This window comes from Diplotaxodon limnothrissa, linkage group LG16 (assembly GCF_057381915.1).
Source record: "Diplotaxodon limnothrissa isolate DT_005_m linkage group LG16, D_limnothrissa_male_GT1.1, whole genome shotgun sequence".
In the NCBI taxonomy this organism is placed as follows: domain Eukaryota; kingdom Metazoa; phylum Chordata; class Actinopteri; order Cichliformes; family Cichlidae; genus Diplotaxodon; species Diplotaxodon limnothrissa.
The window spans coordinates 16929765-16943962 of NC_140611.1; the positions used below are offsets into that span (position 1 = coordinate 16929765).

The 14198-nt window shown below is 40.4% G+C and overlaps 1 protein-coding gene across 1 annotated transcript; it reads left to right on the top strand.

The window, feature by feature from the left end:
- The first annotated feature begins 10860 nt into the window (after positions 1-10860).
- Positions 10861-13828, top strand: klf5b (Kruppel like factor 5b). The gene is made up of 4 exons (XM_085374588.1): positions 10861-11145; positions 11967-12897; positions 13014-13073; positions 13424-13828. The coding sequence occupies exons 1-4, from the start codon at positions 10966-10968 to the stop codon at positions 13600-13602; spliced, it is 1350 nt and encodes a 449-aa protein (XP_085230714.1). The 5' UTR covers positions 10861-10965; the 3' UTR covers positions 13603-13828.
- Positions 13829-14198: the final 370 nt, after the last annotated feature.

Sequence of the window (14198 nt, forward strand, 5' to 3'; positions counted from 1 at the left end):
CAGCAACATTAAATTTTAAAACTGTACTTTTGAGTTAAAATATATATTTATAATTTTAATAAATGACAAATTAAAAAGGCATGAACATTTTTTGTATCAAAAAAATATCGAACCGTGACACCAAAATGTCGAACCGAACCGTGAATTTTGTGTATCGTTAGACCCCTAATAGATGGTGTAGGCTTACCTTGGTTCAGACCTTTGAATCTGTACATCGCGGTATTTGATGGACCTGTATTTTCTCAATTGAAAACTAAAAGGCTCAGTGAAGTCTGTGGCAGGACAACACTTATCAAATCAGAACTACTAGTGAATCTACCACCATCGTAATGCAGTTAAAGATTAAGCAGGCTCTATGCCATTAGCCATTTGTGAAGTCTCCATTTTAAGATTTGCGCAATTATTATGTCATCTTGTAAGTGCTATATTTGGATGATGAGGCAAAAGGCTAAGTTATCCACTAAAGCTAGCAAGTTTGATTAGCAAGGTGCTTTCATAGACTTTGTGGGGGGATTGCAAAAATACAAATACAGAATTCTAATAATGAACTCACCAAATCTTTTGCACAGATTTTTGGACAGGCTCTTTGTACAGTTAATCCATTTTAATTAGCCCGGTTGGCAAGCAATGCAACCTTGTCCCTAATAATATGTAACTTTAAGCCTTAATAAAAACTAACATTAGTGAGTTGTGCAGTGGTCTGCATTGTCACCTCACACCAAGAAGATCCTGGGTTCGAATCCACCAGCCAACTGAGGATCTTCTTCATGAAGTTTGTGTGTGTGCAAGGGTTCCCTCTGTGTACTCCGGTTTCCTCCAACTGTCCAAATACAAGCAGTTAGTTGGGTTAGGTTAACTAAATTGGCCATAGGTCTCTGTGTTAGCCCTTCGATATACCGGTGAACTGTCAGGGGTGTACTCATGAGAGCTGACTCCAGCTCCTCCTTCCACTGAATTGGATAAGCTGTCATGGTCCTGGGTCGGTGACCCAGCGCTTTTAGTTATCATTTTCTAGTTTATGATGATGATTATTATTGTTTGAGTTCTGTGTGTTATATTTGGTCTGCCTTTGAGTCTGTGTCTCTGTCTATGGTGTCACCCCATCTGTTTGTGAATCTGTCTGTTTAGTTCAATGTCTTGTCTGGTTCCATGTGTCTGAGTTTCCTGTTTTATTGTGAAGGTCTGTGTCGTATGTGAGTGTGCTCAGTTTACGTTTCCCCTGTCTCGTCAGCTGTGATTTCTCCCAGGTGTGTTCCCCTCCTGTCTCTCATCCCTTGATTACTGCCATCTGTGTATTTAAGCCCTGTGTTTCTCTGTGTCAGTGTCGTGTCGTACCCTCAACTAGCTGTGTGTTCTGCTTCTATGTTCCTAGTGTTTGGTCTCCTGCTCCAGTTTAGTGTTTCTTTCCAGTGTTTCAGTCCTTGGTTCCTCTGTTCTGACTTTTGGTTTTCTTTTGGTGAGTTTAGTTTGTACGAGGTTTTTCCCAGCAATAAAGCTGCGCCTTAAGTTTCACTTCCGTGTCTGAGTTCTGCATTTTGGGTCCACCACTCCTGCTTGCCTGCCACACAGCGATTCATGACATAAGCAGAAGAAAACATTTGGATGAAGTTATAAAAAAGTCAGTTGTAATTTTTTCTACAGAAACCGTAGCCAGCTTTTCTTCCATGGTGTAAACATCTTTAGAAACAACAACGTACACGTAACATATACACATAGTCAACAACATACTCACAACGTATACGTTAATGTCAACAACACACATGTAATGTACACCTAAATTCAACAATGTATGTTTATAGTGTTGATCATTATAGTAAGATACATTAATGAAAAAAGAATAGCTAAAATACATACCTCCTGCTCAACAGTTATTAACATTTAGCTCTGCACAACATGCAACATCACCATGCTAAATGCTAACGAATAAATTCATCTTAAATGTTAATTAATGGTTAGCACCATCTTTGTTTCTCATATTAGCATGCTCGCATTTCCTAATTTGCAACATGTATGGTACAGATTTAAAAATGAAAATATAATATGTTTGATAGTAGTTGAGCATAAATTAAATAGCTGGACAACTTTAAATTGTTAATGCTTTTAGATAATCCTCTGGGGCACTCCAGCGTGTATTCCATATAATAACCGCCCACGCTTAAACAGCTGAATAACAACAGATTTCCATGAAACACATGAAATTGTATTCAAGAAATTAAACAATAAATATGACCCTCAAGTTGGTGTTAACGAAATGTCTCTGGGTGTCGAATAGTTTCTCAGTGAATGTAATCACTATTTTTAAATATGACACTCACTCTACTCACAATAAACTGAAGCACCTGTAATAATTATTCGGAAACTTGCACAAGTAAACAGAGCCTGTGAGGGCAATTTAAATGTAAACATTAAAAGGCTGTTGCTAAATGGAAATGTCGTTTCTGTTTGCCCTGATGTCTGATCAAAAACAAACAATAGACATCTGCAATATTTCGCTGTCCTATCACCAACCTCCATCCTATGAGGAAAAAGGTCAACAGAAGAGCTCCAAATGGGATGGTGATCCCAAAATAACAATCCCAACAAACGCCCCCCCTCCTCTCTTAAACACAATCACACAATCAAAGCCCTACTGCCTTTCCTTCATTGTTTAATTTCTGCTGGCTATCTTAGATATCTCTGCGGCTGTTCTTATCTTTGACCTTCAGCTTGTTGCTTTGTCGTCACCCCCTTACATGCGCACCCTCCACCCACCTACCTGCTCCCACCCCCACGCCAGTGTGCTGCGACCTTCAGAGGGGTGTCATTACTCCCTGACCCATTTGACGATTCCCTCATGTGGAATGTGCATATGCCGAATCGCTGTGGATCTGCACAGTATGGGGTGAGGTGAAGTACTTACAGAAATATGACTTGACACGCTTTATCAAATGGGGAAAGATGAAGACGAAACAGCTGCTGGTGCTGTCGTAAGCAATCTGGCCGTGATTGAATAAAAGTGTCAGGAAAAGGGCTGCTTGATGGTCTTTTGTTCTCCCCCATCCAGCTTGATGTTAGTTTGAGCTGTCAGGAGGGAATCACAGCTGGGTGATTTATCAATACTTGGAGTGACCTTGTAGCCACACTGCTATGTGTGTGTGGGTGTTTGTGCAAAGGCTTGTATCTGTGTGTGGCTCTCCCAGATTAAAAAAGACACAAAGTGGAATATTTTCAAAATAGTTGGCACACATAGACAAAGACTTGGCTTGACTTGGAACAAAATTCTCTCTTCTCTTAAACATAGTAAGTGGATTGTTCTGCCAACACGATAAGGGTATTTTTCTCGACATCAGAGCACTCAAAGCAGCACCGGGAAATGTTTGGGAGAAGTGTGTCTCTTTTAACTAACTTTCACAATTTTTTTTTCTAAAATCGCTTTACTATTTTTTCCCCCTGACCTGTCCACACGAGCTCTTCTCCTCACTACTTTCTTTGAGATGTACTTGGACAGCCTGTTTTCACAGCAGCCACTGACTGTCTCTGTTGTGATTAAGCAGATGTTTTATTGCAGACTGGAACAGTCATTACTGCCATAAACCCATCTGTGGAATTGCTTTTTATGCAAATTTGCAAAGCATCTGCATAAATAAAGTTCTAATTAATACCTTTCTGCAAACCTCTGCGCTCTTTGATTCCTAAGTGTTCTTAATTGTGTACAAGCAGGTAGAAAGTACAAATCAATGCTCACAACACACAACATGAGAAGATTTTGTTCTTCATTTACATTATGTGTGTGTGTGTGTGGGTGGGAGGGTGTGTGTGTGTGTGTGTGTGTGTGTGTGTGTGTGTGTGTGTGTGTGTGGGTGGGAGGGTGGGTGGGTGGGGGTGATTATTTAATTTATTTATTTAGGTAATTCAGATGATAGAGGTAAGAGCAAATAACTAATGACTGTCGCTATAATTGGCAATAGTTTGCAGACTTATAGATTTTTGAAAACACGCTGCTCAGCTGTTAGTTAAACATAAAGCGTGCATTCATACACAATTATATTTTTGATAACCCAACATGGTTAATTATTGACAAATTGTTAATTAAGAGCGAGCTGTAAGCAATTTCAATCAGGGAAAACATTTATGTAAAGTTGCATTGAGTAGCGTTTTTAGCTCCTGTTGTAGGTTACAAGGGAAATAAAACAAAATCTGCTGCTACCGGTTGATTGGGAACTACTGAAGAGTAAAGTTTCCCTGAGAACATTAAGGCTGCTTTATAGATCCCTTTGTTGTGAGGGTGCCAATGGAAGCTCATTAATTTTCCCAGGTTTTTAATGGGGAGTGTTGAACATGTGGCAAGAGTTGTCTTGGTGGGACTCTTATGGCTTGCACTTATGCTGCTGGAAGGAAGCTATTTGTTAATTGTAACAGTGTCCTTTGCTAAGTAATCGAGCCCATTTTATTGTACAACCCAATTTACTTAAGCTGTGTTGACAATTTGTCATTCAATTCATATCAGTCACTTCTCTTCTTTCATGCCCTGTTTTGCAACTTATTAGCCGTGATTTTATTTGCACCTGCAAACATTACCCTCTCCTTGTCATCTCATCTCTGTCCAGTACATATCACCTTTAAAACTAACCTTGTGCAACTCCACCTTGGGTTTGGGTATGGACGTTCTATAATAATACAGCATAATAAAGCACAGTAAAAGGTACAAAGGCATTTAGATTAAACCCCCCCAGTATCTCTGAAATCACAAGACGAAAGGAAGTGTTGTGGATGAAGAAGGACTTTGTTTAATGATTAAAGGCGGCATCTGAGGCATGAGCGAGAAGGAGGAGGAGCTGTCAGCGAGGTCAGGAGACAAATGACAAATGGTTTTGAAAAAAAAAAACATGTTGGGATAGAGGCAAGATCCTCAGCTTCAACTTTAACTTTTATTTTGAAGTGTTTAAAGAACAGCACTGTTTTAAAGCAAAAGGACTTTCCCACTTGCACGTTAAAGTGTGTAAAGTAAAGCCTGTGTGCTAACCTTCAGCCAAATGCATCAAAACTCACTGTATGACATTTCATCATTCAGCCACTGACAATCCTAAACACATGGCCAAAGCAACCAAAGTGCCCCACACAGACAATTTATTGATGAGAATAAATGCTGTGTAACCGTCTAACTATGCTGTGATCCATGTTTGATATTTACTAATGCTAGCACAAACAGTACTAAACATTTGAAATGGGGTATAAATACCAAATTAGAGACTATAGAAGTTGAAGCTTTTGTACAGAAGTCGGTATCATTTACGTAATTAACATGCAGCCTGGGAGCCAGATCAACACGGCCCACTGGGTGGCTTGGCAAAGTTCGAAAATTTGGAACAAAATGCTTCACATCTGTAGTTTTTTCAATAAAATATGTCAGCCCGGTGACGCCTTTATACACAAGAGTGAAAATGTATTGTCAAAAGGGAAATTAAATGTCATCATCGTGACAGCTGGCTTCAAAGTCATAAAGAGTAACATGCTATTGTTGTTTAGGTCCAAGAACTCTGGAGGTGTTGTACTTTTGCAGAGCCGTTGTAAATTATAATCCACATACCATAAGAGACACAGCACCGAAGCACCTCAGTGTGTTCTTCAGTCTGTTTTGTGCAATTAATAAATGTGAACACTTTTAAAATGTGCTTGTTCTTCTTTAAACTTAGATTTAAGTTTAAAATAAGTCCGTGACACACACAAACACAAAAGTGATAGAGGGAAAGCTTTCTTCGACAATGCAGTGCCAGTTTCTTGCACAGCAAAAAATACAAACATACGCGCTGCTACTCTGTTTCTCTCATCAGCTAGTGAGATCTAGCAACTTTTAGCATAATGAATTTAGCAGGGATGCCTTCTCTACACAGCCCATCAGTCCTACCATCTAGGAGATTAAATTATGTCTGTAAGCATTAAAGCTTTGATGCTGTATTTGGGCCGCATGCATGCATCCATTTGCAAAATTCTATATAACAAAATTAAAAACATGGACACCTATGGAAAATGGCTTGGCACTAGCACTTAAACCCAACCACTCCAAACAGTCTGCTGACTAATGCATTTCTAATCATTTCTGTGATCAATGTTAGCTACTGTGCAATAAGATTAATCAGCCATATGCAAAGCTAGGATCACCTTGAACAAGGCACGACGAAAGAGAGGAGAAAAAAAGGAGATAAAAGGGCTGAAAGAAAGTGTCCTGCTGTTATGTATGATAAGCACACCGTACAGAAATAAAGCGCACCTGCATTATTCACGTTTTCCATGGCGTTGGTTGTGTGTGTGTGTGTGTGTGTGTCAGTGTGTGTTTCATCGGCATTACACCATTGTGCTTCCCTCAGCTGTGCTTTGGCATCTGTGCATGGCCATCTCATTGCTGAATAGCTGCCTGATTATTCCAAATCTAAGGGAATATTCAAACAAGGCCGATAATGCATTCTTCCATATGATTCTCCAGAGCTGGGACAGCTGTTCAGCAGCTTTCAGTGCCATGTTCAGAAAGGGACAGATTTCTCTGCTCAATTAATAGGCCCCCATTAAAAATCCAGGAAGAAGTTTGACAAATGAAGCAGAGACTGAGTTTGTCTTAGAAAGATAGCTACAAAATAACTATCTCGCATAACTGATAAATAGCACACACTTTGAGCGAAATGATTGGGAAATTAATGTTTAACTTACAAATCAATGGCTGCGCTGAATCACTGTGGCCAGACGAGGCTGACGGATTGAAATTTGCCTGTGGAAGCACACAAAGCCTGCACTATACGGAGAGGAGTGTCGTTTACATTTCTAGACAATAACTGTCAGTAACTTTGTCACTGTGCAGTCATCGAAATTAAACAGATTACAACCAGGTCAATTTCACGAAGCGGTCGTGATAAAAAGCAACATGATAAAACTTTAATGACAAGAAGTGGTCGGCTGTACCCAGACAGGAGGAATTACTGGAGATCACTGTCTCTTTGTTCACTTCACTTTAGCCACACGGTGATATGAGAACACAGAGCGCTGCTGCTGCTGCTGTGCCGCCGCCACTGCCTCGTAACGTTTCAACTGGCAGATGAATTCTTTCAGTCTGGCTTCGCCCTCTCCCTTTCTCCCTCACTCTCCCAAGAACAACGAGGAGGTTGTCTGTCCAAGGGCACACCTGTAAGGTGCAGACCCTCGACAGGCTTACCTCAGTGGCCTCTCCTGCTGTACTCAAAAGGCAATTATTCCTCTCAGAAGATAGAGCACTGTCAACTTCAAACAGAGGACATTCTTTAGGCAGATTAGGCGAAAATTATGTTTTATTATTTGGGCCCTGAAGAATGAATTGGACTCTATTTGGCCGTCTTTGTGGTGAAATCTAAGACAGTTTAAATGGCAGAGGTATGTTTGGAGTCAAGGTAATACTCTGGTGTCTTTATGAAAGGGCAACAGAGAGGATCAGATTAGAAACTGAACAGCGAGAGTCTTTCAGTGCGGCTGTGCTATCATCTCTGTCTTCTTGTCCGTGCCTGTAGAGAGGTTAAATTAAATGGCTGTAATAAATGTTTTGGTCTTGCTGATGTGGTATGGCTGGCTATCAAACAGAAACACTGTGGAGAAATGGCATGGTGGAAGATCAGAGAGAGGAACAAATGGAGGGTGGGAGAACTATGTCAGCACATTACCAACATTAGAAACGGACTTGTTTTCACTTAAACCTCAATTATAATGGTGGCTCCAGAAACAATTATATTGATGAATGCTTTCTTAGTTACTGTAATTAAATTATTCCATTTAATTAACGAATTATATTGAATTTCTCCCTAGAGGACGGCATTAGCCTCATCTGCTGTTTTACAAACAGGAGTACTCTAATGTTGTGTGCTATGGAAATGATTACTAATGCCTAATGAAACTGTGTCAGATCAGATAAATGCTGTGCACAGTCAACAAGCCAAGCTTGTAACACAGCCAAACTTGAGACAAAACAATAAAGCCAAAGAAAAAATTATTGATTGTATTTTTTCAAGGGCAGGCTTTGTAAAGCTGACATCAAATGAATTATAATGCAGAGTGCCTGCTTCATGTTTTAAAGACTATATAGAAAGTCAAAGAGAATTTGCATTAAGCAGGTTTTAAAAACATAATTGTCCTTGCACCAGTTCAGTCAAGTCAAGCTTTTAATTTACAATGAAAATAACCAGTGATTTAAAATCAACTTTACGTGTCTAGTTAAAAAACCACCCAGATTTAAAAAAGAAAGAAAGAAAAGGTCTTGCTTTAAAAAATTAGTAGCACTAAATTAAAGTGTGGATTTACTGCATAAAATGTCAACCCACTGCCCATTACACTCGTGTGTGTGTGTGTGGGGGGGGGGGATTATACACTATATAAAACTACGTAGAAAGCACACAAACTCTGATGGTTCTGCAGTACAAAGCTACACTATGTAAATGCACAAATGAGGAAAAAAGATATCCAACTGCAGCTGACCATTGCCCTCTGGTGGGTGTGAAAAGCACCTGCTTGAAGATGACTAAATATAGAGGGTAACTTAGATTTGTTTGTATTTCTTGTGTTGCAAATTTCACAAGAGCTCAGATTATTCAAGACAAGAAACAAGCACAAATAAACACAATTTATACCAGTTACACAAAAACAAACCAGCTAATTTATTTCTTATTAAGCTGTTTCGTTTCAAAGGAAGAAAAAGAAAGAAAGCACGAAAACGTTAATCCAACAGTAGTAATGTGATGCATGTGTTTATTGTCCGATCCCATTTTGGCTTGGCCATATTAGTCCATGTGAAAGGAGACAGGAGTTGTGATGCTGTAAGCACATACCGTGCATTCTCTGTCCTCCGCTGTGCAGTTGTTGGGCATATTGTGAGGTTTTAATACGAGGGATATGGCGGAGGGCTCGGCTCACATTCACTGTACAGGAAGAGCCAAGAATGACAGTTGCTCCTCTTGCAGCTGAGACATCCATGGATTTATATTGCACTTTTAAAGGTCAGCACATGACAGGCAATCAGTCAGCTCCCAATTGGATGATCAGCAGTCATTTGAATATGTTTCTAAAAAACTTTTCTCATTATTAAAAAATCTGAAATTGCAAGCATTTTCTTGGGGGTGACTCATCCTGATGTAGGTAAGAGTTTAAAAGCCACCCTTAATATTATGATCACACCATCTTATAAAATATACGTAGAAAAAAATCTTTGATAATGGTTATCTTAAAATGCAAAAGGTAAGATGATTTCTTAAAAGAAAAAAAAAAGACTTTGCTGTAAGTTAAGAGAAAGCCATAAGATGAAAAAGCAGAGGCAATTTAGAAAACCATAAAGACTTTAAAAGAAATCTCTAATAATTGTGAAATAAAGTGCAAGAGTCAATATGACTTTTGTGTAATATTAAATAAAATTGCTGTATACATTAGAAACATGTTTTCCTCGTATATTTTGGCTTTCAAATATGACCATATGTAACCCGAGCGATTCTCATATTTAAAGCATGTTCAGTCAAGCCTGCAATGGGTGTAGTTACAACATTTTAATAAGAGGACTCAAACTGCCTGAAGGTGAAAGTGGATGGGAGTGGCAATAAATGTCACATTAAAAGAAATCCTAACACACACTGAGGTTTCATATATATATATATATATATATATATATATATATATATATATATATATATATATATATATATATATATATATATATATATATATATATATATATATATGTGTGTGTGTGTGTGTGCCAAATTGTGGCACACCCATATTTCCAGTTCAAGCATGCTCCCGTGGAACCATCATAGGTAGCATAATATACACAGTGTATTATGAGGGGTGTGTGTGGGGTGGTCGACAAGTCAATTCTGTTTTGTTAAGCTGAGTTATAAAGCTGCTGTCACTGATCTCGAGTGGGCTGAAGGCTGTAATCTCCTTTATTTCTGGGCCAAATCCAAGAAAATACAGTAAAGAACAAAAGCAAGTTCCTCCAGGGTCACATTTCCAAGTCTTTAGAGTGCAAAATGAATACAGGACTGGAAGTTTAGCAGGGATTGCCGCAGGACGAAGTTCAAACACCTGCAGGTTAAAGTACAGTACAGTTAATCGGTGCTAAAACGCACAATGGCGTACGCTGCATTTGATTGAAATGCTGAGCTATTTTGATGGAAACATGCGTAGCCTGTATATGCGCGCAGGCTTCGTCGCTGGCTCAGGAATGTTGGCATCAAGTATGCAGTCCTGACAGACAGCTGCACTGCAGTGGCGTTTTTAACATGCCACACCAGGACACAAGCCTGCAGGATCCTCTGTCTCTGAACAAAATCAGAGAGTGCGTGAAGAAATTAGAGCGAAACTACTGGCGAAGCGAGACGCAGAGAACTCACCAGTTTGACTCTATCTGTGGGGATGTTAGAGTTAAAAAGATTGCTGAATTTCCTTTGAAATTTGAGAGAGAAAAGAAAACCATGTGTATAATAAAATATTTCCCCTCAGAAGTCTGTGTCCAGTTTGAAAAACTTGCAGCTTTTATAAAAGCGTAAGAAGCAAAGCATTCTTTTTAAGTATGACCCTGCGGGGTTCTGCACCGACTCCATCAACGAGTCTGTAAACCGCTCCTTCATGCTCACAAACACTTGACACCTTATTCTCTCGCAAGTGACTCTTTAATCACTAATCCCCAAGAGTTTTGGCGTTATTTCCACCCTCTGCCATTTCACCCCATCACACAACCACAGTATTCATTACACTAGGTGTATCGCGATCGGCTGGTTGCCCTGTTTATTTTGTACATGTTCAGCCCCGCCCTGCAGACGCGCTGATATCACGCAGTTGCGTAATTTGACAAGCCAGCGCAAAATAGGGAGAATGAGCGTTTGACAGCTGCCGTTTTCCTGCTACAGATTTCTTCGAAACAAAAGAACACTTATGCTGCATTCATTCGCTAAAGATTTCGGATAGTTGCCCAGAATCTCTGCTTGCATGGCCGCTGCCGTGAGGAATAATAATGTTTGGGTTGCTCCGCGGCAGGACGCGCAGTTCCTCCAGAAAACCTCCGCACCATTGACATCCGACGGTCTTAGAGGTGAAGATCATGGACAAGTGCTCTGTAACACGAGGGATGCCATCCCGGGAACTTCCTCCTTCCACGATTACAATTTGGTAGGGGCTCGTATTATTATTATTATTTTCTTTCCCCGTCTGCCTCTCAGCATCACAGGCTTTACTGGTGTCAGCAGGTTTAACGCAGGATTACAGTGTGTTGCTGATCAAAGCAAAAAAAAAAAAGAAAGAAAAAAAGGCTGTTTTCATTTAAAGATGTGACCCACGATACTGAAGGAAGGCCCGTGTAATTACAGCTAAATCCTGGGCTTTTAACCTCTGCATCGATGCTGCTATTTACTAACTGTTAAGAGGGGGAATTGCAAACAGGACATGGCTGGGATGTGACGCGTTGCTCCCGCTCCTGAAACAACTCCTGAGGAAGATGCATTGCCGTGCAGAGCAACTGCATGTTCTAATTTCAGCCATGTATTCTGAAACAGCTCAGCCTGGAGTGTTTTAGAAGGGCGTCTGCTGCTTGTAGGGAGGGGGTGGTGGGGGCGTCTTTGATGTGGATGGGTGCACACGAGTAGGCCCCAGCATGCATCCCAGATTAATTTACGTCAGTTACTTTTGTTATTGTCAGACTTCTAGTACCTTAAATGGGCAATAATGGGAAGTTCTGAATGTCTCTGATTTTTCATTAACTCTTGCCCCAATTAATATTTCTCCAAGTCCAAAGAAATAATGATATAAACAGATGAGTGCATGATGAGTGCTGACCTTGATAAATCTGAATGAAAAATGTCCTAAAACTAAGCAATTAGTGAGCTTGAATCAATTGCACAACACTTGTATTTCCTATTCTGCTGTCTTTACATCCACAGTAACAATCTTGCTACGACTCACCTGATCATTTTCCTCTGTTTTGCCTCTCCCAGGGTAAATCTGAGATGGACAGCTATTTGTGTTCACAACCACAGGATGTAGTAAATTCCAAAATGATGTGCAGAGACAGCACCCTGGCTCTAGAGCCACCTTTCACTGAGGACTTTGCCTCCCCTTACAGCGTCAGCATGAGTTTGCTCCTTCCCGATGTCACATATCTGCACCCAGGCCTTTGCAGGACTGTCAGACAGATCAAAACCGAGCCAACAAACTCTCTGATGCATCCCGCGTGCCAGGGGAGCGGAGTATCGCCAGCAGTCTCTGAATACCCAGGGTTTTTTTGCGCAGCTGACACTGCAAGTGGTAACTTCGTCATCAAGCAGGAAGTGCCAGATTTCCAGGACGTTCCCCTATTTCAGCTTTTGAACTCTGATCTGGAACAGCTCATTCACAGCTCGCAGGTGAACCCCATCCCCATAGCCCCGTTAAGCATTCCCACTGGGAATGTTCATGCTGGCCCAGTCCCGAATTCTACGAAACCTGCGAGCAGCTTGCAGAACGAATGTTTTTCATTTAATCGACGCGTGGGCCATCAGCCAGGATCAACCTATCTGCCACCTTCTCCGCCAAACTCTGAGCCCTCAAGTCCAGACAGGGGCAAAGGAGTCCTTCACAACCTCTCCCCACCTCCATCCTACGAAGCCAGCATCGCCTCTAAGTTAAATTTTGAGACCCACAATTCCATTGACCTTGGACAGACACCCAGCATAGCTCCAATCCAAAACCAAGATCAAATTTCCACGTCTGGATTCATCCAAAGTTCAGGTTCTGGACCAGTACAGCGTTCAAGCCTGACACCAGTTCAAACAACGTCGGGTATTGGCCCGCTGTCCCCGGTGTTGGCTCAGTCGGCTCCAGTTAAGTACAATCGAAGGAATAATCCTGATCTGGAGAGACGGCGGATTCACCACTGTGACGTCCCAGGTTAAGACTTCTGTTCGGTCTCCATAACAACAATTAATTTGAGTTTAAATTTTGTCAACATTAAAAAAGATATAAAATGCAAGTACTTAATGTGCTCTGTCTGTTTGTTTTTACAGGCTGTCAGAAAGTATACACAAAGTCATCTCACTTAAAGGCTCATCTGCGGACGCACACAGGTAAAATGTTCTGAGTTGCACTTCTTATTTTTGGATGAAATTGGTGACGTTGCCAGGCAGAAAAATTGCACTTGGCTTGCAGATGCATTCTGTCTGCTGACAGACCTGGCCCACATCTCACTGCTGTCAAATCACATAAACCCGCAGCTCTCATAAAGAGAGCAGGGACGACGACAGGACATGGTGTGATTTATGACTCACAGTTGTGGCTTAGTGTGAGTTTGTTTTTTTTAATTGGATGGAGTAGTTTGGGTTTTTTTCTTGCATAACATTAAATATTGAAGGAATTCAAATATATTTAAATATATAATGACTGGCTACCTTTATTCTTCAACTTCTTCCCGATGAAGGTGAGAAGCCGTACCACTGTTCCTGGGAGGGATGTGAGTGGCGCTTCGCCCGCTCTGATGAGCTGACACGCCATTACAGGAAACACACCGGGGCAAAGCCTTTTCAGTGTGGAGTGTGTAACCGCTGTTTCTCCCGCTCTGACCACCTGGCCCTGCACATGAAGAGACACCAGAGCTAGAAACCTCTTCCTATAAAAACATCAATCTTCCTTTCCTGTTTTTTGTTTTGTTTTGTTTTTTTTGGACAAAATACCATCATATGCATATCAGCAAATAAACATGTTAAAAACTGTGAAACTTATTTCACTCACTCCAAAAGGGGCAGATAATCTTAGCAGTGCTGGCCCACAAATACGAATAATAATAATGTAAAAAAGATCAAATATTATGGTTGCCTTATTTTTTTTCCACACAAATGCCTCAGTTTAGGGGATGTTTGCATAGGTATTAGTAAAAAGAACAAAAAAAAAAAAACATAATGTAATAACGTAACTATAATGTATCTTTTTTAAGATTTTATTTTAATTCTACACAAAAACATTTTGAAATTTAAATTTTATATTTAGGTGTTTTCATTGTACACATCATATCACTCACGTGTCGTAGGGGCATTTATTTAGTATGCTGCAAACTGCTACACTGTAAGTGCAGATATCTATGTATGCTATTAGCCGGAGGGAGGACGATGTTGTTGCAGCTAGTAGGTCAAAGGGTTGGTTGTGCATTTGTGTAATATAGAAAGTAAAAGCACTTAAGTTAAAGTTGCAGGAAAGCA

Bases quoted from the DNA above. Each gene is read 5' to 3' on its own strand.
- klf5b (XM_085374588.1), top strand. From the start codon at position 10,966: ATGGCCGCTGCCGTGAGGAATAATAATGTTTGGGTTGCTCCGCGGCAG. The intron at 12,898-13,013 runs GTTAAGACTTCT...TTGTTTTTACAG, and splicing joins TCACCACTGTGACGTCCCAG to GCTGTCAGAAAGTATACACA. The intron at 13,074-13,423 runs GTAAAATGTTCT...TTCCCGATGAAG, and splicing joins TCATCTGCGGACGCACACAG to GTGAGAAGCCGTACCACTGT.